Source organism: Lasiosphaeria miniovina (assembly GCF_030549165.1).
Source record: "Lasiosphaeria miniovina strain SMH2392-1A chromosome Unknown B0T26scaffold_8, whole genome shotgun sequence".
Classification (NCBI taxonomy): Eukaryota; Fungi; Ascomycota; class Sordariomycetes; order Sordariales; family Lasiosphaeriaceae; genus Lasiosphaeria; species Lasiosphaeria miniovina.
Genome location: NW_026848227.1, coordinates 3,641,505 through 3,664,189, shown reverse-complemented (window position 1 = coordinate 3,664,189; position 22,685 = coordinate 3,641,505). Strand labels below are relative to the sequence as shown.

At 56.8% G+C, this 22,685-nt stretch overlaps 8 protein-coding genes across 8 annotated transcripts; 4 read left to right on the top strand and 4 right to left on the bottom strand.

The window, feature by feature from the left end:
- Positions 1–499: 499 nt before the first annotated feature.
- B0T26DRAFT_658285 (heterokaryon incompatibility protein-domain-containing protein) lies at positions 500–1,756 on the bottom strand (the record flags this gene model as incomplete). The annotated part of the gene is given in 2 exon segments (XM_060438856.1): positions 500–1,402; positions 1,421–1,756. The coding sequence occupies 2 exon segments, from the start codon at positions 1,754–1,756 to the stop codon at positions 500–502; spliced, it is 1,239 nt and encodes a 412-aa protein (XP_060290805.1).
- Positions 1,757–2,174: 418 nt separating this feature from the next.
- On the bottom strand, positions 2,175–3,906 carry B0T26DRAFT_744591 (pyridoxal phosphate-dependent transferase; the record flags this gene model as incomplete). The annotated part of the gene is made up of 3 exons (XM_060444435.1): positions 2,175–3,137; positions 3,209–3,558; positions 3,720–3,906. The coding sequence occupies 3 exons, from the start codon at positions 3,904–3,906 to the stop codon at positions 2,175–2,177; spliced, it is 1,500 nt and encodes a 499-aa protein (XP_060290804.1).
- A 996-nt stretch (positions 3,907–4,902) lies between these two features.
- On the top strand, positions 4,903–6,486 carry B0T26DRAFT_744590 (Indoleamine 2,3-dioxygenase; the record flags this gene model as incomplete). The annotated part of the gene is made up of 2 exons (XM_060444434.1): positions 4,903–5,223; positions 5,284–6,486. 2 exons carry the CDS (start codon positions 4,903–4,905, stop codon positions 6,484–6,486), a joined length of 1,524 nt encoding a protein of 507 aa, XP_060290803.1.
- Positions 6,487–6,859: 373 nt separating this feature from the next.
- Positions 6,860–8,956, bottom strand: B0T26DRAFT_733342 (uncharacterized protein). The gene is made up of 6 exons (XM_060443145.1): positions 8,228–8,956; positions 7,890–8,056; positions 7,668–7,776; positions 7,565–7,606; positions 7,339–7,502; positions 6,860–7,251 (listed from the first exon to the last, which is right to left on the bottom strand). Exons 1-6 carry the CDS (start codon positions 8,579–8,581, stop codon positions 7,014–7,016), a joined length of 1,074 nt encoding a protein of 357 aa, XP_060290802.1. The 5' UTR covers positions 8,582–8,956; the 3' UTR covers positions 6,860–7,013.
- Positions 8,957–10,446: 1,490 nt separating this feature from the next.
- On the top strand, positions 10,447–11,014 carry B0T26DRAFT_733333 (uncharacterized protein). The gene has a single exon (XM_060443144.1). The coding sequence runs from the start codon at positions 10,453–10,455 to the stop codon at positions 10,666–10,668; it is 216 nt and encodes a 71-aa protein (XP_060290801.1). The 5' UTR covers positions 10,447–10,452; the 3' UTR covers positions 10,669–11,014.
- A 3,727-nt stretch (positions 11,015–14,741) lies between these two features.
- B0T26DRAFT_733327 (uncharacterized protein) lies at positions 14,742–15,641 on the top strand. The gene has a single exon (XM_060443143.1). It carries the CDS (start codon positions 14,848–14,850, stop codon positions 15,463–15,465), a length of 618 nt encoding a protein of 205 aa, XP_060290800.1. The 5' UTR covers positions 14,742–14,847; the 3' UTR covers positions 15,466–15,641.
- Positions 15,642–16,220: 579 nt separating this feature from the next.
- B0T26DRAFT_518171 (HPP family-domain-containing protein) lies at positions 16,221–17,737 on the top strand. The gene is made up of 2 exons (XM_060435463.1): positions 16,221–16,689; positions 16,746–17,737. The coding sequence occupies exons 1-2, from the start codon at positions 16,405–16,407 to the stop codon at positions 17,406–17,408; spliced, it is 948 nt and encodes a 315-aa protein (XP_060290799.1). The 5' UTR covers positions 16,221–16,404; the 3' UTR covers positions 17,409–17,737.
- Positions 17,738–17,922: 185 nt separating this feature from the next.
- B0T26DRAFT_733325 (uncharacterized protein) lies at positions 17,923–20,912 on the bottom strand. Its single transcript, XM_060443142.1, is given in 4 exon segments — positions 17,923–18,472; positions 18,621–20,023; positions 20,042–20,269; positions 20,511–20,912. 4 exon segments carry the CDS (start codon positions 20,598–20,600, stop codon positions 18,211–18,213), a joined length of 1,983 nt encoding a protein of 660 aa, XP_060290798.1. The 5' UTR covers positions 20,601–20,912; the 3' UTR covers positions 17,923–18,210.
- Between the last annotated feature and the right edge of the window lie 1,773 nt (positions 20,913–22,685).

The window sequence follows — 22,685 nt, the reverse complement described above, 5'->3', positions numbered from 1 at the left end:
AAAACATCCTTCAAGCTAAGGCTTCCTTTGTTTTCCAGCAAGTGGCACCATGGTATGTACCTGCCTAGTCCGCCAGGTGAAAACGGCCTCGTGTCTGGAAAAAGGTGCGTTGTTCCAAGCACTATGATCGCTCTCTTCACAACCTGCGCACCGTCATGAGGCTTCGCCTCTCTTGTTGTGACCAAAATAGACGCAGCCCCCATTCGGTGTTTGTGGGGTTGTACGTTGTGCTTGTCGCAACAGTGCTCTCTCTGCGCGGTAACGAAGTGGAGACAAGTGCGGTCCCACGAATCTGCGGGGGCTAGGTCCGAGACGGTGATGATAACTTCCCGTGTCTCGCATGGTGAAGGAACGAGCAGGAAATTATATTCAGAAGCGGGTGAAAGGGTCGGCAGGCTGAGAAGTTGGGTCTGAGGCGAAACCTCCGTCACGGCAGTTCTCAGGAGCACAATATCCTGACGCGTTAAGATTTGGTTCTGGAAAGCTACAAGATTGGTCATTAGCCTTCATGGTAAGAGGATTGTGTGTAGGGTAGGAATAACACACCATAGAGTGGAGTCAAAAAATCCGAAGTAACAGGACCTTGAGCAGTATCTGGGGATGCCCCCGCATTTCGAGTTTTGTTCCTCGGAAACAAAGCAATTGCCCCGGGGGAAAATGTCGACATTTTTGCTCCGTTCAAGACCCGATAATACAATGGCCTGCCGGTGGCTGATTTCCCACGCTCGGTAAGAATTAGCGTAGGATACGTTCCGGGGATAGGCCCAACTTGGCAAGCCAGAACAGCCACGACACTTTTTTCTCCAGTGAGTTGGCGAACAGAATCCCCAGAGTCTTGCCGAACCATGACTGTAAGCCTCAATCCCTCCTTGGTGAGAGAAGTCGTTTTCCTCCAGGTCGGGAGAAAGGGCCGGGAGTAGGCATGCATAGAAATGCATCCTGATAGGGCGAAATGACGGGGCGACGGGGCAAGAATGTCGTGAAACATCAACGTGGGCCATGAGAGGGACCTGGACGGTTCGCCCAGCCAATACCATGCCAGGATGGACTGTTCGTCGGATATTTTAATGATCTCTTCTTGTAGACGCCGGAATGCCCGAGATCCTTCGCCGTATATCAGGGGCATGTTGATGTCAAAGAGTCCCATCAAGCAGTAAGCTTCGTCCTCAACTCGGCTTGTCGTCCGTCCCGAGGCCCAGAACATCTTTCTTACCACGCTGACCGAGCTTAGCGGGAGTTTGTGTACTAGAACCATTTCGTCAACGTTGCTGGCTCGACATATCAAGGCCACGAGGGCCTCGTCCTTCTTTTCCCCTAGAAGCTGCCACTTGCTAGAGTAGAACTCGACATGGTGGGGAGCGATCAGCTCCTGTAGCGTCCACCCCCTGGTGAACCACCTCGCCTTTATCAGCCCCTACACGTCGTCGACGTCGCAGAGGTAGGCGTAGCAGGTTCGGGCGAACTGGTACCACTGGTACATGGAATTGATGGCCTCGGTAAGCTCGGCGCTGCTGGACTTGTCGATGCAGCACGTGTCGATCCAAATGTAGTCAAGATGTTGGCTAGCGGCAAGCGCGCAAGCCGCCTCGACCTTGGCAAATCCGGCCCTTTGTCGAGCTTTAGCAAGATCGGCCATGTCGGAGAAGAGCACCTCGTCATCTTCCCACGTATGCGACAGGATGGAATAGGGGGGGAATTTGTCGTCAAGGTTAAAGAAAGACTCGAGCTGCAGGGTGCGAGTGTTGAGGAGCTTCATGGTGGGAGAGAAGCGCGTCAATTGATCTGCGGGCGAAGGTACTTTGACGATGGTTGCCTCTTGCGAAAGGCGGAAAGAGCAAGACACGCAAGCGGGGAGAGGGGAATATGACTGCAGCCTTGGGTCACAGGACGATTTCTGATTAGGTAGTTGGAAAGAGTACTGTAGAGTAGAGCTAACTGACCCGTCGCTTCCTTTTCCGGGAGTGCACTGCTACACCGATGCTGCGCAGCCCGGGCGCAGCTGCCTTATACAGTCCATTTATTGAGACCAGTGAAACCAAGTCCGCGGATACAGAAAGAGCTCTGACCCCCCACTGCAAGAGACTGGACTCGAAATGACGCCAATAACAATGCACCATCAGGCGCTCGACACTGCAAGAGACCGGGCTCGAAATGACGCCAATCACAATACATCATCAGGCGCTCGACACCGCAATCGCGCGCCGAAACACATCGGCAAACCGCCAAACATCCACAAAAGAGCAGTACATGGGAACCGGCGCGACGCGGATCACGTCGGGCTTCCGCGCATCGAACACGACGCCATTTTGCACGAGATAGCGGCTCACGCGGTCCAGCAAGCCTGGCCGCAGTAGCAGCAGGCTCAGCTGCGACCCGCGCTCGGCCGGGTTTGCCGGCGTGATGATGCGAAACGCGGGCTGTCCCGCAACGTGACCATTGCCAGCAGACGACGGCAGCGACGTCCCCAACAGATGCTCCGCGTACGCCGTCAGCAGCAGCGCCTTGTCGCGCAGCGCCGCCATGCTGGTCTGGCCAAACACGGACAGCGCCGCCGACAGCGCCGCGAGGTCGATGGCCGACGGGTTCGACAGCTGGTAGCCGGGCGCGCCAGGCGTCGGCACAAACGTCTTGGCCATGTCGAAGCGCACGCTCTTGTCCGCGCCGTACCAGCCCGCCAGCCGGTGCCGGAACTGGCCCGCGCCCCAGACGCTGCTGCCGCCTTTCGCCTCTCCGTCTTCCTCCTGCGGCCCGTCGCGGCCGTGGTGCCGCTCGTGCACGAACGCGCCGGCGATGGCGCCCGGCCCGGCGTTGAGGTACTTGTACGTGCACCACACAGCGAAGTCGACGCCCCACTCATGCAGCCGCAGCTCGACGTTGCCGGCCGCGTGCGCCAGGTCCCAGCCCACCACGGGCACGCCGCGCGCCTTGGCGTGCGCCGTGATGCGCGCCATGTCGAGCAGCTGGCCCGTGTAGTACTGGATCCCCGGAAGCAGCAGCAGCGCCGCCGAGTCGGCGTGCTCGTCGATGGCCGCGAGGACGGCCGCTGTCGCCAAGTACTGGTCCGCGTCGGGCTGGATCTCCACCATAGACGTGGCCGGGTCGAGCCCGTGCCAGGCGATCTGCGACTGGACGGCGTACTAGAGCCAAGGCAAAAGCATCAGCCTGGCACCTGTGTTGATCACGGGGGGGTGGGGCGCAGCAGGCTCACCCAGTCGCTGGGAAAGGGCCGCCACTCGAGCAGGATCTTGTGCCGCTTCTCGGTGGGCCGGTAGAAGCTCGCCATCATGAGGTGCAGGTTCGTCGTCAGCGTGTTCATGACGACGACCTCGCTCGCCGAGGCCGCGCCCACGATGGGCACAAACTTGCGCCCGCACTCCTCGGCCAGGTCTTGCCAGCTCGCCCCCAGGGGTGAGTTTTCCAGAGCCGTAAAGTGACCATTCACCCCGAGCGACGCCCACGTCTCGAGCTGTGCGTCGACGTGCGCCTGTACCGCTCGTGGCTGTGCGCCGAGCGAGTTACCGATCAGGTAGACAGACGGATCATTGTCGTCGTTCCCGTCTTTTTTGTCTCGGTGGCTGCTCTTGGTTGAGCCGTTTGTCCTTGGGCGCGGACTTGGCGCGTCTGTTGATGCATTGTCAGCAACCGAAACATCAAGGTGGTAGCGCGGTTTGACCGTTTCAGTCTCCCACTCAGTGTCACCTTGGGACGCAGCTACTTACCTGGAACAGTACCATCCAGCGCCCTCTTCTTGAGCGACGCCCTGGTCGGGATAATAAACTGTTCCCGGAGATGGCTGAGCCCGTCCTGAGCGTCCAGTGCGTCTGCGTACGCAAAGGAGTCGGCATCAGGATGGAAGTCGGGAACCCGGCCTGCCCGGAGGATCTTAACCAGGGTCTGGAAGTCCATTTTGAGTAACACGCTGCGAAAGTCGGTGTGCAACTATGGCACGATTGTCACCAGTTCAATAAAGACAGTTCTCTGCGATGCGACGTTGCCCGTCCAGCAAAGTGTCGAGGAGAATTGAGTCTCTTGGAGCCCAAGGTTGAACGGTTGGATCGGTTTCTTGAACCTCTTCCCGTTCGACAACGACCTCTCTGATCGACATTTATATCACCCTTAGCTGCGGCCCCGCTGCGTTGTTGGTTTGTGGCCCCGAGACCGGAAATCGAGGGACGGAAGCGCGACGGACCCACTTCCCGCGCTCCGTCCCCCCTGCCATCCGTCTTCCGTCCCGAGCCTAGCTAGGGGGCCGCAAAGAAAAAAAAGGAAAAAAAAGGTAATCTGCCAATCGTCAGCGTGCTCAAACCCCTGCAAGACCCCGGTCGAGCCATTTTCTGCTCCCGTGACGTTCCGTTCGTGCTTGCTTCCGTTCTGACCACCCTGGGTGCTGTGCAGGCTCTTGCGGACCTAGTCGTCGCCCCCAACACGGAGGCCAATGCGATCGTTTTCAATCCGGCATAAGGAGATAGTGTTGATGGCACAGGATAACACTACTCTCCACCTCTTGCAGCGCGGTTTAGCCAATGGTGCAGGGGTCTTGGGGAAAGGGCAGGGCTGTGATTAGCTAGAAGCCGACTGCGGTAGCGTCGACGTTGTTGGTTAGCACGGCTGGTGCAGGGTTTAATTTTCTGATTACGCTGTCCGGCTTCTCTCCTCCTCTTCCTCAGCGCGGTCTAGGAGCTTTCTATAGTCATTCGTCATTCGTCCTTCGGATCTTAGACCTCACTTATCCTCTGTACGCGCGGACCCGTCTACCTCGGCTTAATTCCATTCCCTCTCTAGTGGTGCTGTGGCGGATATAATATCCTCTTGTGTCGGCCGATCCTTCACTCTCTCTCCAGTCACGTCATCATCGATTTACCTCCCCGCCGCATTGTCTAGACCATGTCGATCCCCCCAGCGATGCCGCCGTTGCTTTCCAAAGATGCTTTCAGCCCTAGCCGCTACCGGGCCCTCTTTGCAGAGTACGCCATTTCCTCGAATGGGTTCCTGCCAGAGAACGCTCCTCTCACCGAGCTATCCGACCCCTACTACGGCCCCTGGGAGTCGCTGATAGCCGAGCTTCCTGGGTCGATAGAGAACAGGACGGTGCGCGATAAAGTCGACAGGCTGCCGGTCCTGTCGGCTGACCACTTGTCAACCGTGGTAGAATGGAGGCGGGCATATGTGATCCTGGCCTTTATCGCCCATGGTTACATATGGGGCGGCGACATGCCCAGCGAGGTGAGTAATATCTGACTTCGTTCGTGGCGATTTGTCACCCATGGCTGACTGCAACTCCAGGTATTGCCGCCGTCCATCACGGTCCCGCTCCTCCGGGCATCGGGCCGCCTGGGCCTGCCTCCGGTGGCAACCTTTGCGTCCCTGAATCTCTGGAACTTCCGGTCGAGCAATCCCACGCTCGGGTTCGCAGACCTCGACTCGCTGCACGCCTTGCACACCATCACCGGCACCGAGGACGAGTCCTGGTTCCTCATGGTGTCGGTGGCCATCGAGGCGCAGGGCGCCTACATGATCCCGGCCATGCTCGACGCGCTCGACGCAGTCGAGGAAGGCGACTACGCGGCCGTGACGCACGCGCTGCGCGAGATGGCGCGCTGCATCGGCCGCATCGCCGCGCTGCTCGAGCGCATGGACGACCGCTGCCGCCCCGCCGTCTTCTACCACCGCGTGCGCCCGCTGCTGGCCGGTAGCTGGAACATGGCCGACGCGGGGCTGCCGCGCGGCGTCTTCCTTGACGAGGGCCACGGCCACGGCGCCTGGCGCCAGCTGCGCGGCGGCAGCAACGGCCAGAGCTCGCTAATCCAGTTCATCGACCTGGTCCTCGGCGTCGAGCACACGTCGTGCGGGAACGACGCCGCAGCAGCAGCGAAGACAGAGCCACCCGCTGCTGTGCTGTCGCCGTCTCAGTCCGGCAACTGCCCGCGCGGCCGCGGCGAGGGCTTCCACGCCGAAGTCAGAGCGTACATGCCCGACCCGCACCGGCGCTTCCTCGACCACGTCTCGCGCATCCGCCCGGGCGGCATCCGCCAGGCCATGGCCGACTTGCGGGCCGCAGCCGCAGCCGCAGCCGCAGGCAGCAAAGTGGAAACCTGCCCGGCAGGCCCAAACCCAATAGCCCCCGGCGAGCTGACGCAGCTGCAGGAGGCGTTCCAGGGGACCACGCGCGCCCTGGCCGCGCTCCGCAACAAGCACCTGCAGATCGTCGCGCGGTACATCATCGTGCCCGCCCGCCAGCCGCCGCCGCCGGCTGCTTGTCCTATGGGAACGGCTGGTGGTAATGTTGGCAAGGGCGTAGTCAACCTCGCCACGGCCTCTTGGCGGAAAACGGCTGCTGCTGCTGCTGCTGCTGCGGAGGCAAAGGGTGGGAAGCGGTATTCTGCGGAGCTGGATTTGCTCAAGCTCACGGGCACGGGCGGCACGGCGCTGCTGCCGTTTTTGAAGCAGGCCCGCGACGAGACGTTTCGCGCGGGCGAGATGGTGTGATAGGAGTCGGGCATGGGCATGATACTGGGGCTGGGATTGGGACTTGGGCGGTCTTCTGGAATTCAACATTATCCATAGCGGATTAATGAGCGCGCTGGTTTCTTGGAGTGGCGAGTGGTGCGTTTCTCTGGGTGGAGGTTTGACTTAAGCAAGGCTATAGCACCTAGATCTAGACCAAGTCGCACGAGCGATTCTAGAGCCGTGGTTGCCTAGGTACGTAGACAGGAAGGAATTGGAACTAACAAGGGAGGCTGGATTTTCTTACACGTGTTATCGGATATTGGCGATTTGTTTACAGCCCATCGATAGGTTAAGCAGCCGAATTAAACTCGTGTCAAGTGACATGAATCAGGATAATTAGGATAATTGGACATCCACACACCCTTCTGCAACTATTTTCCAAAGATCTGCATTATTCTCACACACTTGCCAACTCCCCCAACCCCCTTAAATACATATCCGCAACACTCTAAACGCCGTGCAAGCTCTTCCCCCAACTGAGTCAACAAACAAAGAAACTCGCAACACTAAGCCCGACCAGTCAAGACCTTGAACAGCGACACATTGTTCCAGCTCCTGTTCCCTTCCGCCGCATCGGCAGCGAGTCCTTTGGTGACGGCCGCTGCCGCCGCCTCCGCCTTGCCGCGCGTCCACTGCTCGAAATCCTGCACCTCGCAGACACTCCGCGCCAGCGCCACCTCGACTTCGAACGTTGCCAGCTCGCCGCTAGCCCGCGCCTCGTGGTTGCGCTCGACTTGCTGGATTCTGTCTCAGTGGTCAGCACAAACTCAGACTCTTGTTGTTGTCGGTGGCCGGGAGAAAAGGAGACAGCAGAGAAATGGCAGGACGTACATGTTGCGCACGCCCGCGTTTAGGTACAGCAGCACGGCCGCCGCAAACGCCGGCACCGCGGGCATGGCCTTCCCCGTGGCGCGCCGGTACCCGTCCACCACCTCCTGCATGGTCGCCGCGCCCGACGTGGCCACCAGCGTCTTGTGCAGGTACTGCGCGTGGTTCTGGCCCGCGAAGTCAGCGGGCAAGTGCATGTGGAATTTGGCGGGATGGGGGGGCGACGTACCGCGAATATCCCCGCCGCGAGCTTGCCTATGTCGTCTGAGGCCTGGGATAGTAAGGTTTGTCAGTAATGCTAGAGGGTAGGTGGAAAGTCCAGTGGCGCATACAATCGGCAGGATGGTCGTGTCCTTTTTCAGCCCGTGGTGGAAGATGGCAGTCGTGATGGGCCCGAGCCCGCCCTCGAAGTTCTCCATGAAGATGCCTGGTCTCAGGAAACTGTTGGGCCGCAACACCGTGTCAGTGGCGTTTCGAAAGGGGTTGTATGCAAATGGAAATTGATCCAAAGAAGGATGATCGGAGTCGGCTAGAAAAGGGGACAGTAAACCCACGTCCAGTTCAGCCCCTGCGGGCCTAGCTCCGTCTGGCAGTAGTCCTCAATCTCGCGCTTGACCTTGTGCCCCGGCTCGGTCGTGTCGTCGATGTTGGAGCTGGTCGGGACCGTGCTCGAGTAGACAAACGCCGGTACGCGGAACTCCAGCGACAGGTTGGCCAGCAGCTGCACACCGTCGGTGTCATGTCAGCCTGCATGCGGCAATCCGCCCCCACCCCCGCCCCTGAGTCATTATCATGCAGTCTTGTTACCATGCCCGCCCGCACGGGGGGATAAGCCGAATGATGACAGACAGACAGGCGTGAGACGACCCGTCCTTTCGCGCACACTACCCACCTTGGCCTGGCCGCGCTCCTTGTCCGGCTTCGCGCCGAGTCCCTGAAAGGCAAACACGGCGAACACGCCATAGATGCCTGCGCCGCCGCGGTCGAAAATAGCGCGTATCGAGTCGGGTTCGTCCAAGTCGCCCTCGACGAGCTCGATGTGGCTGCCCGCGCCGCCGCCCGTATCTTCGGCCTCGCGCAGCAGCGACAGCGCCGCGGTCGACCCTGCGTTGCGCGTCAGTGCCCACACCGTCCATTCTTCGGACGCAGATGGTTGCGGGAGCCGAAGCAGGTGGCGGGCTGTCGCGCGGCCCTGCTTGCCGGTTGCGCCGGCGACGAGCACGATTCGCTTGCTCGGTGATGCCATTTGTGGTGCTGATATCGGGGGTAAGTTTGGTTCTTGGTGCTGCGAAGCTCAAATAGCGGTCTTGTGTTTGTGTAAAGATCTAGGTGGAGTAATTGCATGGAATGACAAAAGCGAGACGGAAAAGACGGAAAACAATGGGGTGGAGAAAGACTGCCGCGGATTATACTGTTAAGCAGGTGCCGTACCTGCCTGGGTTGTCTAGATTTGTCCACCTGCTCTTTCCGCAGAATTCCAGCTCCATTTCGGTTCCCGCACTGCATCGTGCATGGTCGCGTCCATATCCAAAAGGGGGCGAGGTACGGAGGTGCCTTTCAAAAGTTTTGCGCAGTGCCAAGAAAGCCACCCTCTTTAATTACATACGACCCTGGCCATCTTGGCCCCCTAGCTCCTTATTCTTTTCCGGCCCTCTCGATACTCGTTACCTCCTTCGCACTTTATTACCTGTTGTATATGCTCAACAATCCTTTCAATCCAGGCTTGAATACGCTGCTGAGTAAGTTTTTCGTTCCAGCAATGTTCCCATGCTCGAATAGCCTCAGCCCTGCTTTTTGGGGCTCCCTTTTTGGTTGTTTCTCTCTTCATCCAGAACCAACAAGGCTCTATCATATTAAGATCAGGTGAGTTACCTGGCCAGAGGAGGCGGAGTACCTGATGGATATCGTATATACGCTGTTGAGCGCGATGAGCGTGTGCGCCAGCCTTATCCTCCTGAACAAGCGTATTCGGCCCACAGCTTTTGGCGAAAGGGATAAGCTTTGGTATAAGGATCTTGGTTTGATAGCGATACCAGTCGATGCCTCCCTTGGATTCTCGTACGAGTTTGCCGTTCGCTTTGTTCCATCGCCATTGTGGTTTTCTGCCTCGTTTCGTAACCAAAGAGAGCCTTCCCATTTTGGTATCCAACTCCCACTCTTCACGCATTATTGGTTCCAACTCCTTATTCCATTCCTCAAGATCCTTCTCAGCTTGCTCCTTTTCAGCCTTTGTTTCCGGAAGCCAACAATGGCAAGGCCCCTTTTGATCGTACGAAAAGCAACCCCAAAACATAAACTCCGAATATCCTTTCCACCGTTCACGAATACAGCTTTTAAGAAAACGCTCATCAGCTTTCCTCCAAATACGATATCCTCCTCGGCGATGAAGTAATACAATAGAAGTTTCATCAGACCAAATAACACGTTTCCAATCTTCTAAAGTCCAATCTTTATGATCAAGACACCACTTCAGTCGTTCCTCCTTCATCTTCTTCGTCAATCCAGGCTTCCTCGTTGGCTTCGTTTTGTTGAATCCTGCTAATTTGAGGATCCTCCAGATTGTGATAGCTGAGATGTCGAGGCCCTCGGTACTGAGCTCACCGGCCAGATCAGCACAGGATTTCTCACGGCCATATCGATCTTTGCGAACCTTGGCGATAACCTTCTCGGTATTTTCGGGGGTGTGTTTTCGTGGACGGCCAGAGCGAGGGGCATCTTCAACCCATTCATCCTTAATAATTAAGGGCCGTATATTTGGATCAAATCCACGCTCAATAGCCCTGGCATATATTCGATTGACGGTACTAACGGAAACCCCGGTTTGTGCAAAGACATCGGCCGAAGAAAGGCCCACAATAGGAGATTTGAGGGTAACTATAAGCGCACGCATGGAAATATCTGTATTTGGCGACATCTTGATCGTTGTGTTGACTGTTGAGCTGTGGAAGCGGGGTTGAGGGGTAAGATTACGTGGCCAAACCAGATGTGGTGTGGTCGCTGATCATTCAGCTAAAGGGGTGTGGCTGGCTTGGCATTGCGCAAAACTTTTGAAAGGCACTTCCGTACCCCCCCACACTCACCTCACACACTGGCACTTACGCGCGTAAAGATCAGCGAATGAGCGGGGCACAAACCTGCCATCTCATCCATATCTTGCCCAGCAAAAATTCAACTTTGGCGGCAGGGCGCAGGAAGACACCAAGATCTCTCAGCCCTCGCAGTCTGGATGCGCGTATGCGTGTCAGCCACCGCAATACCCTAAACGCACAGCAGGTTGCCCCTGCGTCTTTGGGCCTCAAAGCCATGTATTCGAATGTAGTTTGTCGGGTCTAGGCAAGCCACATCGCTATTGAAACGGCGCCTCCAAATGCAATCAGCAGCTTCGCACATCTGGGCGTGTTTCGTGGGATAGGAAAATTGACGCCACAGGGCGCTGCGCCGCTCAACGAGATGGCACAATATAGTGCAACCACCCACACGGCTAGGCGGGAAGGATTTGTCCCGAAACTTTCAGACTTCTGAGGGGGAAATAACGCAGGTATCTCTACTAAAGAGAGTTGTTTGCCTGCATTGGCAGATGTGCTAGGCACAGGCCAAGCCTGGCCTAGCCTGGACCACTTAATGGTCCATGCACCACCAGCCTATCGCCATCATAGATTTCCCGCCTGCCGGCCGATACAGTTTAGCTTCCCCAAGCAATTCATCACCTTTCATACATCGCCGTGCCTCGCATAGCAGAGGCGTAGCACATTAAACTACGCTATTTTGGAAGTCAAGCCCCTCGCGGCTTTTACGTTCCTAAATACTAAAATAACGAATATAAATACAAAGATACTTTATAGATTCCTGAACTACTAATATAAAATTGACCTGTTTTGACGTATAGCTTTCTCTAACCCGTGATCAAAGTTGACAGTGGCTTGAAGGGTCGTGAATTGTCTGTCTCCATCCTATCTAATAATACAGGAAAGAAAGCCTTTTATGCTTCCAAGAAAAGGACAAAGGAACCCTGGTTCAACAGTCTGTTTAGTCGTACTACGTAAGGGACTCAGCCGTAGCAAGGGAGAAACAAGAGGGCATTCGGAAGTCCGGGAGCCCGAAAAAGAGACCAGGGCTGAAAGTAACGAATGAAGGGATACGCAGGGATATACAGGTATGTGACTTGATAATGTGGCTCAAAAGTGGCTCAAAAGTGGGCGACACTTTCCGATAAGATACCTCCGGAAAAGGGGCTACGAATATAGATCTAGTATAGAGTTGCCGCGTAAAAGGTTCTATCCCTGTCTCTCGTCGTAACCTACCCTCTTACCGCAACGGCGCCTGTGCCATCTGTCTCAAGGGTCTGGTTCTAGCCCCAACCCAGCCCAGCCTAGCAGGGCTGCGGCTCAGACAGTGATAGTAATTGTGGGGAAATTCCAGCCCTCGTGTTTGCTCCTAGATAACCCGTCCAATGTAGAAAGAAAAAAATTCCAAAAAAGCCGCGTCTTATTTATTTAATGATAATTAATTAGGGTCCGTAGCCCCGCCCCACCGGCCCACAGCACCCCCGGTATCACGGCTCAGTCAACGTAAAGAGACAGGGCTGCAGTAATCATCGCTGAATTCGTAGAATCTAAAGATGAAGAAGGAAGCTATGACGGGGACCGCGCAGGGCGCGGGGAAATGGGTAGTTGTGGGCCACGTGATACGTCAGGCACAGACCACACTCCAAACAGGAGCCTGTCCAGGCCATGCCGTGACACTACCCCCCGGCGGAAAAGCTTCGCCCCGAAGCTTACGTAATTTTCATGATCCATCAATCTATTCCGTAGTTGAAGACAGTCAGTTGGCCAGGGCTGTCAAGGGAGGCTGACAGTCCTGCATAGACTGCATGTGTTGTTATTGTACAGAGCTGTCAGAGCGCGTAGTGGCCTGACAGGGTGTTGTGACAGGACCGATATCTGATTACTCAGATAGGTCGTTGATGAATTCGCGATCCATACGGTCCTTCAGCTCGCGTAATTCAGCTAAAGTAAGGTATTCGCGACCAGGAACTGGCTTGGCAATGCCGTCAATAGGCTTGACTGCAAGGTCGAGAGAAGCAAGTTCGCCGATATCCATCGGGGTTGCATGGTTGTTCGATTGACCACCGTTGGAATGGCTGTTGTACGAGCCTGAGCCAGGGTTTCCAAGCTTCTGAAGTAACTTGACGAAGTCATCGTAGTTCTTGGGGACAATGACCTGGGTATCAAGCCGGGTACGTGTGACCTTGTTGAGTCCCTTGCGTAGTAGGGAGATCTTTGTGTTGTCAGGCCACGTGTTGGCTTTGGCCTTGTACATCAAGCGTTCGAAGCGCATAAGGAATGCCGCGACGCCTTCATTGTCTTGCTGTCGGCAGCTATGGAACTTGTCCTCTGCGTTCTGGACTTTGTTGGGATCGTCATGGAGTCGCTTGAGCTGATCGATCAAGGTCTGGGGATCGTAATCATCGTTGTCTTCAGCTTCGGTAAGCTGAGGCATTACGAGAGCCTGGACCTTGGTGTCAAGACGACCGTAGACGTAAAAGAATTGAGCCTCATTGTTGCCAATTGCTGCTCCATCGATACGAAGCTTTGCTTTGATTGACGGGAACCAAGTGTCCCAGTTGGTATCGGAGCCAGAGAACTTTTCGGTATCAGGAATGCCAGGCTTCGGGCGACTGTTCCGGCCCGATAGAATCTCTGTAAGCATCGTGATGTTGGTCTCCAGAGTCGTCAGTCTGGTCGTGAGGTTCTCGAGGGTCGCGTTGTGACCGTTGACGATGTGTTGCAATTGAGCGATCTGATCAGCCGGGGTCACGGCCATCGTGAGGATCAGGGTAATCGGCTGGCTTTGAAGAAAGGTCCGATTGCTAGGAAGGAAAAGGATGTCGAATAGAGGGTCCGCCGGTCCGCTGCCTGGCCTTGGATTCTACTCTCTTGCCGCTGCCTTGAACACACGTAGCTAGAAGCTCCCCAAAGGTGTAGCAGGGAAGATTTCGGTCATTACCAGTAACCTTGGCACTCAGGGCGTTAGGTCGAAGGTGGAGGTGGAAAAAAGCGGCGGATTCCGCTACGCGCGACCGTGGTCGTGCGAGCCACAAAGAAAACGCGGGTTCTTTCGGTCGATTGAAGAAGAAGGAGAATAGGATCCAGGCTTCGGTAAGGAAGGCCGTAGAAACGATCTTTAGATTATCACGGCTCAGTCAACGTAAAGAGACAGGGCTGCAGTAATCATCGCTGAATTCGTAGAATCTAAAGATGAAGAAGGAAGCTATGACGGGGACCGCGCAGGGCGCGGGGAAATGGGTAGTTGTGGGCCACGTGATACGTCAGGCACAGACCACACTCCAAACAGGAGCCTGTCCAGGCCATGCCGTGACACCCGGCCCCACCGACCCTGCCAACTCTGGTGGCCATCTGCCCCGAGGGCCCCGTCGCCGTCCCTTACGGCACCGCCCCCTAGGCCCTGTCCCCAGGGGTCCCGTCCACCCGGGCACCGCCGCTCGGGCAAGCACCTATTGGGACAGAGCCCCCAAGAACCGGTTCGCTACTACGAGCACACCTACGACCACGCCAATCACCACGACCACGACCACAACCACCGCCAATAACACCTACCCCGCCTTACCGATCTCGACCTCGAACCAACACTCCCCCTTCTCCACCCGGCTTAACGGCGCTCCGACGCCGACCTCCCTTCCCGTTGTAGGGTTCGATCCCCTTACCGACGTGACTTTACGTACGACGGTATACGACTTGACCTATTTAATACCTATTAACGTTAGTCTAAGCCGTAAGGGGTAAGGGGTAAAGGGGAGGGGGGAGGAGGGTTACTTACTTTCTTATCGGTAGGAGATCCGACGGTCGGCAGGGCAGGGGGTTACGCCGAATGTTTTCTACACACAGCTCAAATCCTGCGTGGAAGACAAATGTGAACACTGCATCCACAGCAAGGAACCGGATACGAGTGATCGGGATTAGGATACCAGGCGTAATTAGAGCCCAGCATGCCCAGAATAGCAAGCCGTGGTGTCGGGCCGTGTACCCCTTATCGAGGGCGGGCGATCTGGACGAAACGAGGGATAAAGCTACCATATCGTGGAATCTAGCTTGGACTCCTTCTTGGACTCTGGTACCGGAACAGAAACCTTCGGGACCAGGTCGGGCGGTTTCCCGCCGAGTGGTGGGTAAGGGAAGTGTGGCTGGACCAGGCTGGTTGTCAAAATGCTAGCCAAAACGTGTCTAAGGAGATGCGGAGGAGCTTCTCATGGAGATATAACGTGTTTTGAGGTCTTTGGGTTCATCGGACCTCGGATCCTGGGAAGTCAAAGTTTAGGAGTGCTAAGTCACGAAGCTTATAGACACGCATGTAAATCCTTATAAATTCTCGCCTCCAAGCCTCCGCCTCCAAGCCTCCGCCTCCGAACCTCTTTCGCCTCCAAACCTCTCTTGCTTCCAAACCTCCAAACGGCCGCACCATTGAACCGTCATCAAACAACTTCCTTCGCTCATAATGTTGCTGCCGCCGCAGGACCCATTGGTAGTCAGCATGGGCAACCCGAGAATTGCGAACGATCCGCTACCGAGGGAATACACCCGAGATTACACATTCGACGTGCGGCTTATTCCCAACACCGCAAGGCACAACCCGCCACTGGACTGGATCGTCGTGGCCGTTTTCAAGTGCCATGATCTGCTGCAGGTAATGCAGAAGGGCCTGTTTTGGTCGACATCCAACGTGGTGCCCGGCGATGCATATTTTACCATCATGCCCGACGTTGACATGTACACGGTCAAACGTGTATGGGGACTGCGCGAGTTCCCTGACAGGCCCAAGTCGCAGTCAAGCTGGGTGGCAGAAATCTCTCTGTATGCCTGCTCGATCCCAACCCTTGCGAACTTTCGCCTGCATCACCTGCACCAGCGGAATATCTCCTCCTGCGAAGCTATGACGGACGAGGGAGTGCACGTTTTTAAATATTCTCGCCTCTTTCCTCTCACAAACATCAACTGTTTTGCCGACGACCTGCATCCGTCCTATGGCTCGTGGTGGTTTTGGCCCATGGATACCGTCGTCGCGGACTGCGGCGCCTTGACTCTAGGGCCGGGGGAGAGAATGGAAGAGTACTAGGGGAAAGTGTGATTCCCCTCCCTATAGCCATAGGAAAGGGGGGAAAGGAAGCCTAGAGCAATTAATGTAATTTTTGCAATTCCATAAACACATAAATGTCGAGAGAGAAAGCAAAGAAATTGGTGATGGCAGCAGCAAAGCGGGCCGAGACATTTCATCTGCTCGGGCCGGCTCACGACTCCTCCCTCGTCAACAAAAGCCCTCCGCGGAGAAAGACGAGACGAAAACCGATTGTCGCCCAGCCGGGCAAATTCGACGCCGGCGGTTGCACCAAACCCTAGATCGGATGGGGCGCTAGGCTGGATTGGGAGTTTTCGTTAGCAAATACTGACGTATTTAATTACTGGGGGCCCTGCCGTCTTTTTCGTTCTTGATTTCAATCGGTAGTCGCAACTCTGCTCGTTGGGAAGGCGCCGCCGCGGTGCTGCGAGCCCACTCACCGTCTCTCGTCAGATCAAGTCAGACTGGAAGGTGCCAGCCGACCCAAGCTCGTGCGACCCGCACCTTTGGATACCAGAGCTCGGTCTTTTATTTGTTCTTGTCCGCCGGGCGGATGACGAGATTTTACTGATGGCTTGCTTGCTCACTCATTCAAAATGCGGCACGTCCTGTCGCGCGCCCGCCTGCGCGCGCGTTCCCCCTTTCCCTGCCGACGCACGTCTTTGAACTCTATTGCTGATCCACTTTGACACTGGGGTGCTCTTCCCTTGTGCCCGTCAACTTGTGGCTCCGCCCCCGACCCGCCCAGTGCCTTTTTACCTTTTACTGTGGAAACCGTTATGGAGCCAGCGCAGATCCGAAGCCATTGCACCAGTCTGGCACAGAGAACGAATCTCGAGGAACACCCCGTCTCCGTCTTGATCTTCGCCTTCCTGCCTGTTTTCCAGGCCTGGTCTTTCGGGCGTGGCGCAAGGTAAAATCGCAAAGACTGAAGCAACAATGCCGCTCCCACGGCCAACGCGGCTGTCGCAATGGAATGTGGATGTTGACCACGTGCTCGGCCCCATGGTGCCGGCGTCGGTGCTGCCGCACCTGCCGTCCGCGCTGGGGCACTTCCTCGGCCACCGTGACCCTGCCGGGCCCGTGCATAGGAAGCTCGGAAATGTTGCCATGGTCTTCTGGGCGGCCATTGGAGTCTTTTCTAGCCTGGCTACCATCGGCGTCGTGGCACAGCACATTCCCGCCTTCCAGAGCCGGCAGGTGCCGACCATCATAGGCAGTCTTGTACGTGTCTCTCTGTCTCACTTTCTGATGGTGGCACAATGGCTGACAGGCAGCAGGGCGCGGCCGCCGTGCTCGACTTCTACGCCATCGAGTCACCGCTGGCGCAGCCGCGCAACGCCGTGCTGGGCCAGCTGGTGTCATCGGTGATCGGCGTCGGCATCGCTAAGCTCTTCGCACTGAGCGCCCACTTCGAGGCGGTGCGCTGGCTGGGCGCCGCGCTGGCCTGCGCCGTCGCCACCGCCGCCATGGGCCTCACGGGCACCGTGCACCCGCCGGCCGGCGCCACCGCGCTCTTGGCCGTGCTCAGCGACGACTTTTTTCATCTCGGCTGGTTCCTGCTCGCCCCCGTCATGCTTGGCTGCGCGCTGATGCTCGCTGTCGCGCTCGTCGTGAACAACATCCAGCGCAGGTTCCCCGTGTACTGGTGGTCACCGGAGGAGACGGGGGGGTTCTGGCGGAGGGGACGCGAGAAGGGTGAGAGCGACGGCAGCGGTGGCAGCAGCAATGAGGGGGATAGCCGGCGGGATCTGGATGGTGCTGGTGCCGGTGCCGGTGCTAGTGCTGCGTCAAGGCCGGGGGACTTGGAGTCATCGGTGACAGAAAAGAAGCCCAACGGGCGGAGAGTGATCATTTCGAGAGACTTGGTCCAGGTACCGGACGACATGGACCTCACCAGGGAGGAGATGCTCTTTCTCGAGGTTATAAGTCAGCAGTTATGATTAAGCACTCAGGCGAGGGAATGCGAATAAGGTCGTGCAGAATACACCACGTTTCTTGGTTTGGAGGGAAACATGGTAGGGCCTAGGAGGGAGTGACTTCAGCGCCGGCGCACCTCGAAACCCATGCAACGAAACAACCAAAAAACATGACCCAACTGTCCTAACCCAACAGATTGGCTCACGCGCACAGCAAGAGAATACAGTAGAAAACACACCCGGGGCTTTGTGGACTGGGCTGGCGAAACCACGGGCCCTAGTCCGCTGTGACCAAAATCGTAAGGTGCTGTCTTTTATTGACCAGGGGCAGATTCACAATCCCAGCGGCTGGGCTGGGCTGGGCTGGTCTGATTGTGGCTGTCTGTCAGTCTAACGGACAAAAGAGGGCTGAATGATGAGATTGAAAGCAGCTGAATCGCAAAGGCAACGCTTGATCGACGCCAACGGGTGAAACTTTACACACGCACATGGACATTAGCCAGACAACCAAAGCACACTGAACAGCAAAAAACACTCGATTTTGATATGCTGGTCGGATCTACCTAGATACAGAACCTACCTATATACGTACGTAACTTAGTGATCAAGAGACAAAGCCAAAGTCAAGACCATTCCGTGTTCCTTAATGATGATAACTGCCTTTATAGATGTATAGATATAATGATACCGTTAAATAATCATCCCCCGCAGGCGCCGCAAACAAATACAAGCCATTGTCCCATTGAAAATTCAACCTCCCAGTTCCACCAGGAATCCCTCCCTACGCAGAAAACTGTCGCTGCTCTCCGCAACGAATGCCTCGGCCTCACTTCCCCGGCCTCGCCGCGAGGGCGCTCGTGACGGCCTGCGCGGCAACCATGCCCCAGGACTGCAGGCTGGTGCAGGCCTGGTCGAGGCGCTTAAGGCGGAAGTCGTCGGTCTGGGTGAGCATGCGCTTGATGAAGGCGATGCCCTCTTCGATGAACAGGTCGTCGGAGGCGACGAAGGCGTCGGGCCCGCGCTCGAGCACCGTGACCTTGTGGGCGAGCAGCACGACCAGCGTGGACAGATATGTGCAGATGACGCCCCTGAAGGCCGCGACAAAAAGAGAAAAAAAAAAGTCAACATGTTGCTCCGTGTGGGATTCCATTTTCCGGGGGCGCGATTGCTGCCGCCGCTGCCGCCGCGGTAGGTGCTTCGGGCGACAGGATCAGCGCGCACGCATCTTATACGTACCACATAACGGCTGTGTCGGCCTGGTCCAGCAGGCGGAACAGCTCCATGCAGCGCCGCGCCGAGTCCACTACGAGCGCCCAGCTCGCGGGCAATGGCGAGACGAGCTTCTCGCCGCCGCCGCCGGGCCCGTCGTTGTCGCTGCCGAGAATCCCCTGGTTGAAGCCGTCGGGGGCGTCGGCGGCGTACATCCTGCTGTAGTCGGTGAGCTTCTTGACCCAGTTGCGGTCGTGCGAGTCGACCTGGTGCGTCATGAACATGCAGTGGTAGTAGGCGAAGTGCATGGTGGTGAGGTGGCGGAGGGTGGCGTGGTCGCCGCGCGCGGCGGGGAACAGGCGCTCGGGCTGCAGGTCGTCGGGGATGGCGTGCTTCCAGGCCAGTAGCGCGCCCGAGAGCCGGTCGCGGTACGCCTGGCGCTCGTCGGCCGTCATGCGCTCCGCCCGCACCGAGTACACCCAGTCGTAGACCTGGCCCTGGATCTGCGCCAGCTGGATCCGGCCCCGGAACAGGTTGAACCACGTCGTGGCGCCGGACGGCGCGATGTTGCCGCTGTTGCTGTTGACGCTGCTGTTGCTGCTGCCGACGCCGCCGTCAGAGTCGATCTGGCCTAGGGTCGGTATGGCGCCGACGCGGTCGGCGGCTAGGCTCGGCAGGTCGCAGTCAAAATCGTAGTCCTGCAGTAGGTAGGGCTCGCGGGCGCGCATGGTGACGTCCTTGTCGAGGACGTAGGTGACCCAGAAGACGCGGTTGCTCTCGAGCAGGTCGTCGGGGCTCATGTACTCCTTGCCGACCTTTGTGTGAAGGCGCAGCTTGTGCACGAGCTTGACTGCGGTGGCGATCAGGACCGAGGACGGGTGGGGGTGGGCGGTGCCGAGGAACAGGATGACGAGCCCCAGGACAACCTGGATGCCCTTGAGGTCCTGGTCCCACATGACGAGCGTGTTCATGGCCGACTGGGCATTGCCGAGACAGCGGTTGAAAAAGTGAATCTCGTCAGTTCTGTCGACGGTGAGGCTCGGCAAGTTAGGGTCGCGGTGACGGATGGACAGGGCCAGCACGACGTTGATGACGGCCCAGGACGTCTCGTTGCGCAGCAGCGGCTGTGAGTAGTGCTCGTGGAGCATATCCATGAATTTGGCACGGAGGAACAGGGGGACGATGTGGTTGAAGTTTGCAAAGTAGTCGTCGACTAGCGGCAGCACGTCGACCAGCGGCGGTAGGTCGAGGGTGGCGCCTAGCTCGATGTCCGTCTGCGGCAGGTCCATCGAGTGCAGGTCGATGTCGGTCGTCTCAGGCATGCGGGGGAAGAAAGAGTTGTCGCCACACATGTCGGCCTGTGCGGCCCACGCCTGTGTTGAAGCTGTTATTGGGTCATTGTTGTTGTTGTTATTGCTGTTGATGTTGTTATTGCTGTTGATGTTGTTGGGGGGTTGGGGCTGGGGTTGTCGGGAGGCGTCTGCGAGTTTTGTTTCGAGCAGAGCTAGGCGGTATTCCAGCTCCTCGTTGTTGCGGATGGCGGGACTGACAGTACTCCTTGGCTTGCGCTGCAGGCCGGGCGTCCACATGCATTCGCGCTTGTAAATGGAGCAATGCGAGCATGTAGGCCGCTCGGCATCGCACTTGATTTTCTTCAGGTGACACAGATCGCAGGCCTATCCGCGCCGATGCAATCCCAGTTAGTATCGGCCCAGTATGGGGTGGGTGATGAGCGTGGACGGGATGATGGGACGGACACGGGGACGGAGTTCGGACAGAGTTCGGACAGAATTTCAGTTTTAGGCGTGGTGCGTGTGCTTGTACTTGTGCGCCTTCAGGCACCAGTGCGAGTTGAGCCCAGTGCAGCTGCAAGTTGAGCCCAGTGCAGTTGCGACTTGCAATGCGAGTGCGACCCACCTTCCTCCGTCCGAGGCCTGGGTGACGTCCGGCTCGGGGTTCCCTCGGCTGCACGGCAGAGTCCATGGCGGCATCTTGGCTTCGGGCCATGGGGGCGATCGGTAGTGCCGTCGACGGTCCAAACGGGCTTGGCGGCGCGTGTGCAACTGCAGTGGGCGAAATGGCAACTATTGCACCTGAATTCGAATTCGAATTCGAATTCCGCAGACCGTACACGTAGAAATCTCGAAAGAAAAGCAGTTCGATGCCCTAGCGTTTATCAGTCATCAATGCATCTGCCCTCGAGATGCGCGCAGAACGGGCCGGATATCGCGTTATTGTTAAATCAAGAAGCGGCGTCGTTTGTCAGCAGGGTTCGGCTCCCAGAAGTCCGCGGAGTTTGTCCCGGATTTGTTGGCCAGGCGAGCCAGACCCACCCCACCTCCCTCTCTCCGCCCTGACCGCCACATGGCTCCAGCGCTCCAGGGCACAGTAGAAATCCTCCTCGCACCCGCTTAAACCTGTCTGAAGCCGGCGCTCGGCACCGATCCACCATCCTGATTTGACCGGTGTCCAAGGTTCAGTTTATTTTAACTCACGTTTTGGTCTCTCGAGCTCCAGTATTCCTGCCTCGTTGATCGCGGGAAGCTGGGCTTGGGAGGGCCTTGGCGGGTTCTTAGCTAATCCGTCCCCCCACTAGCGCTGGCGTTGCACTCCCGTCAATGGTCAATTCCTGGTGGAGAGATTAGCGCACACTCTTCGAGGGATTGGCGTCATCTCTGATTAAGCACGCGTGGCTTGATCGAAGGGAGGAGCTGCCTGCTGCTGAGAGGGTTGAGGTGGGCGCTTGCCCAAGACGAACTAGGCCGGAATACGAATCCCACTCTGGCTTCATCAACTAGCTGTCTGCTGGGACAACTTCTGCTACCGTGCCCGATGCCTAGTCCGAATTGGGCAAACAATCGACCGGAGTGCTACGGCGAGCTCGTCCAGCGATCCTATCTCATGTTCAAGATGCTAAGGGTGGCTATTGTGGGCCGGGCCTCATATTGCCGGGTCATTATCCGCCCGGCACGGCAACGCAGTTCGCCCACGTCGCCATGACCGCATGTGCATGTGCTTTCTTGTTGCCTGCCCCTTAGCTTGAGCCTTATTCAGAGGCCACGCGGAGGCCAACTAGGGGGCAGATAAAGTGAATAGGGATGAATCTGAAATATCACTAACGTGCAGGGTATAGAGAGAGCAATTGTGTCTAGGCAACAAAAATAGAAATAGATAAAATCACCTACCTAATATCTCAATGGCATGGAAGAGTCACAGCACAAAATGAGTCCTGCTAGTAAATGGCTGCCCGTGAAAGGAGATCGTACCAACCAAGCAACACAACGTAAAAGGGGTGAAAGCAAAGGATAGTATGGGGAATCTGAGATGGGGATGCTAAAGTTCTTCGAGCTGGCAAACGGCCCCCAAAGTCGTCTCTAGTGTGCTCTGTAATTAGGTGCAGTACACCGTATATATCCAGTCGGCCGGTTTAGTCCGGGGAATTGTCTCCACCACAACCCCACCACTTAGGTCTCCACCGTCCGCCCTATCAGCCCTATAGAGGGGAAGAACATCAAGAGCCACGGGAGGATTTTGCACCCTTAGACAGCAGAACAGGGGGAAGGGGGTGGTATCCATGTGCCACCGCATGTGTAGCCGATGTTTCTAGCCTGCTTCGTGACTTCGTCCTCTGCGGCGCTCGAGGCAACCTTGTGCCGGGATCCTAAACTTAGTTTTCTAAAGGAGCGAGAACCTTGATGGGAGAAATGGGAAAGAGAGAGGAAGTGATGCAATGCAATTTCGGGGAAATCTGTTCTTATTGGCCAGGTATGCACCGAACACGCTGTAGTGGCTAGAACTGTGCCAACGTCTAGGCCAAGGCGGCCGCCCCTTGATGCCGAAACATTAGTGTAATGAACCCACGCCAAGTCATCTCGTCTTTTTTTATTTTTATCAAAAGAAGACTAGATGCTCTACTACAAGCAGGATGCACTTACGTACCTGCTAGACTCAGAGAAGCGGACGCATAGCTAGGGACCGACAATCCCACTTTGGAAGCGGATCGATGCGGGTTGATGCGGCGGTGATAATAAGGTTAGGACGGCGATAACTGGGCTGCCTCGGTAATTCGGTCGCTTGGCTCCGCTTTTATCT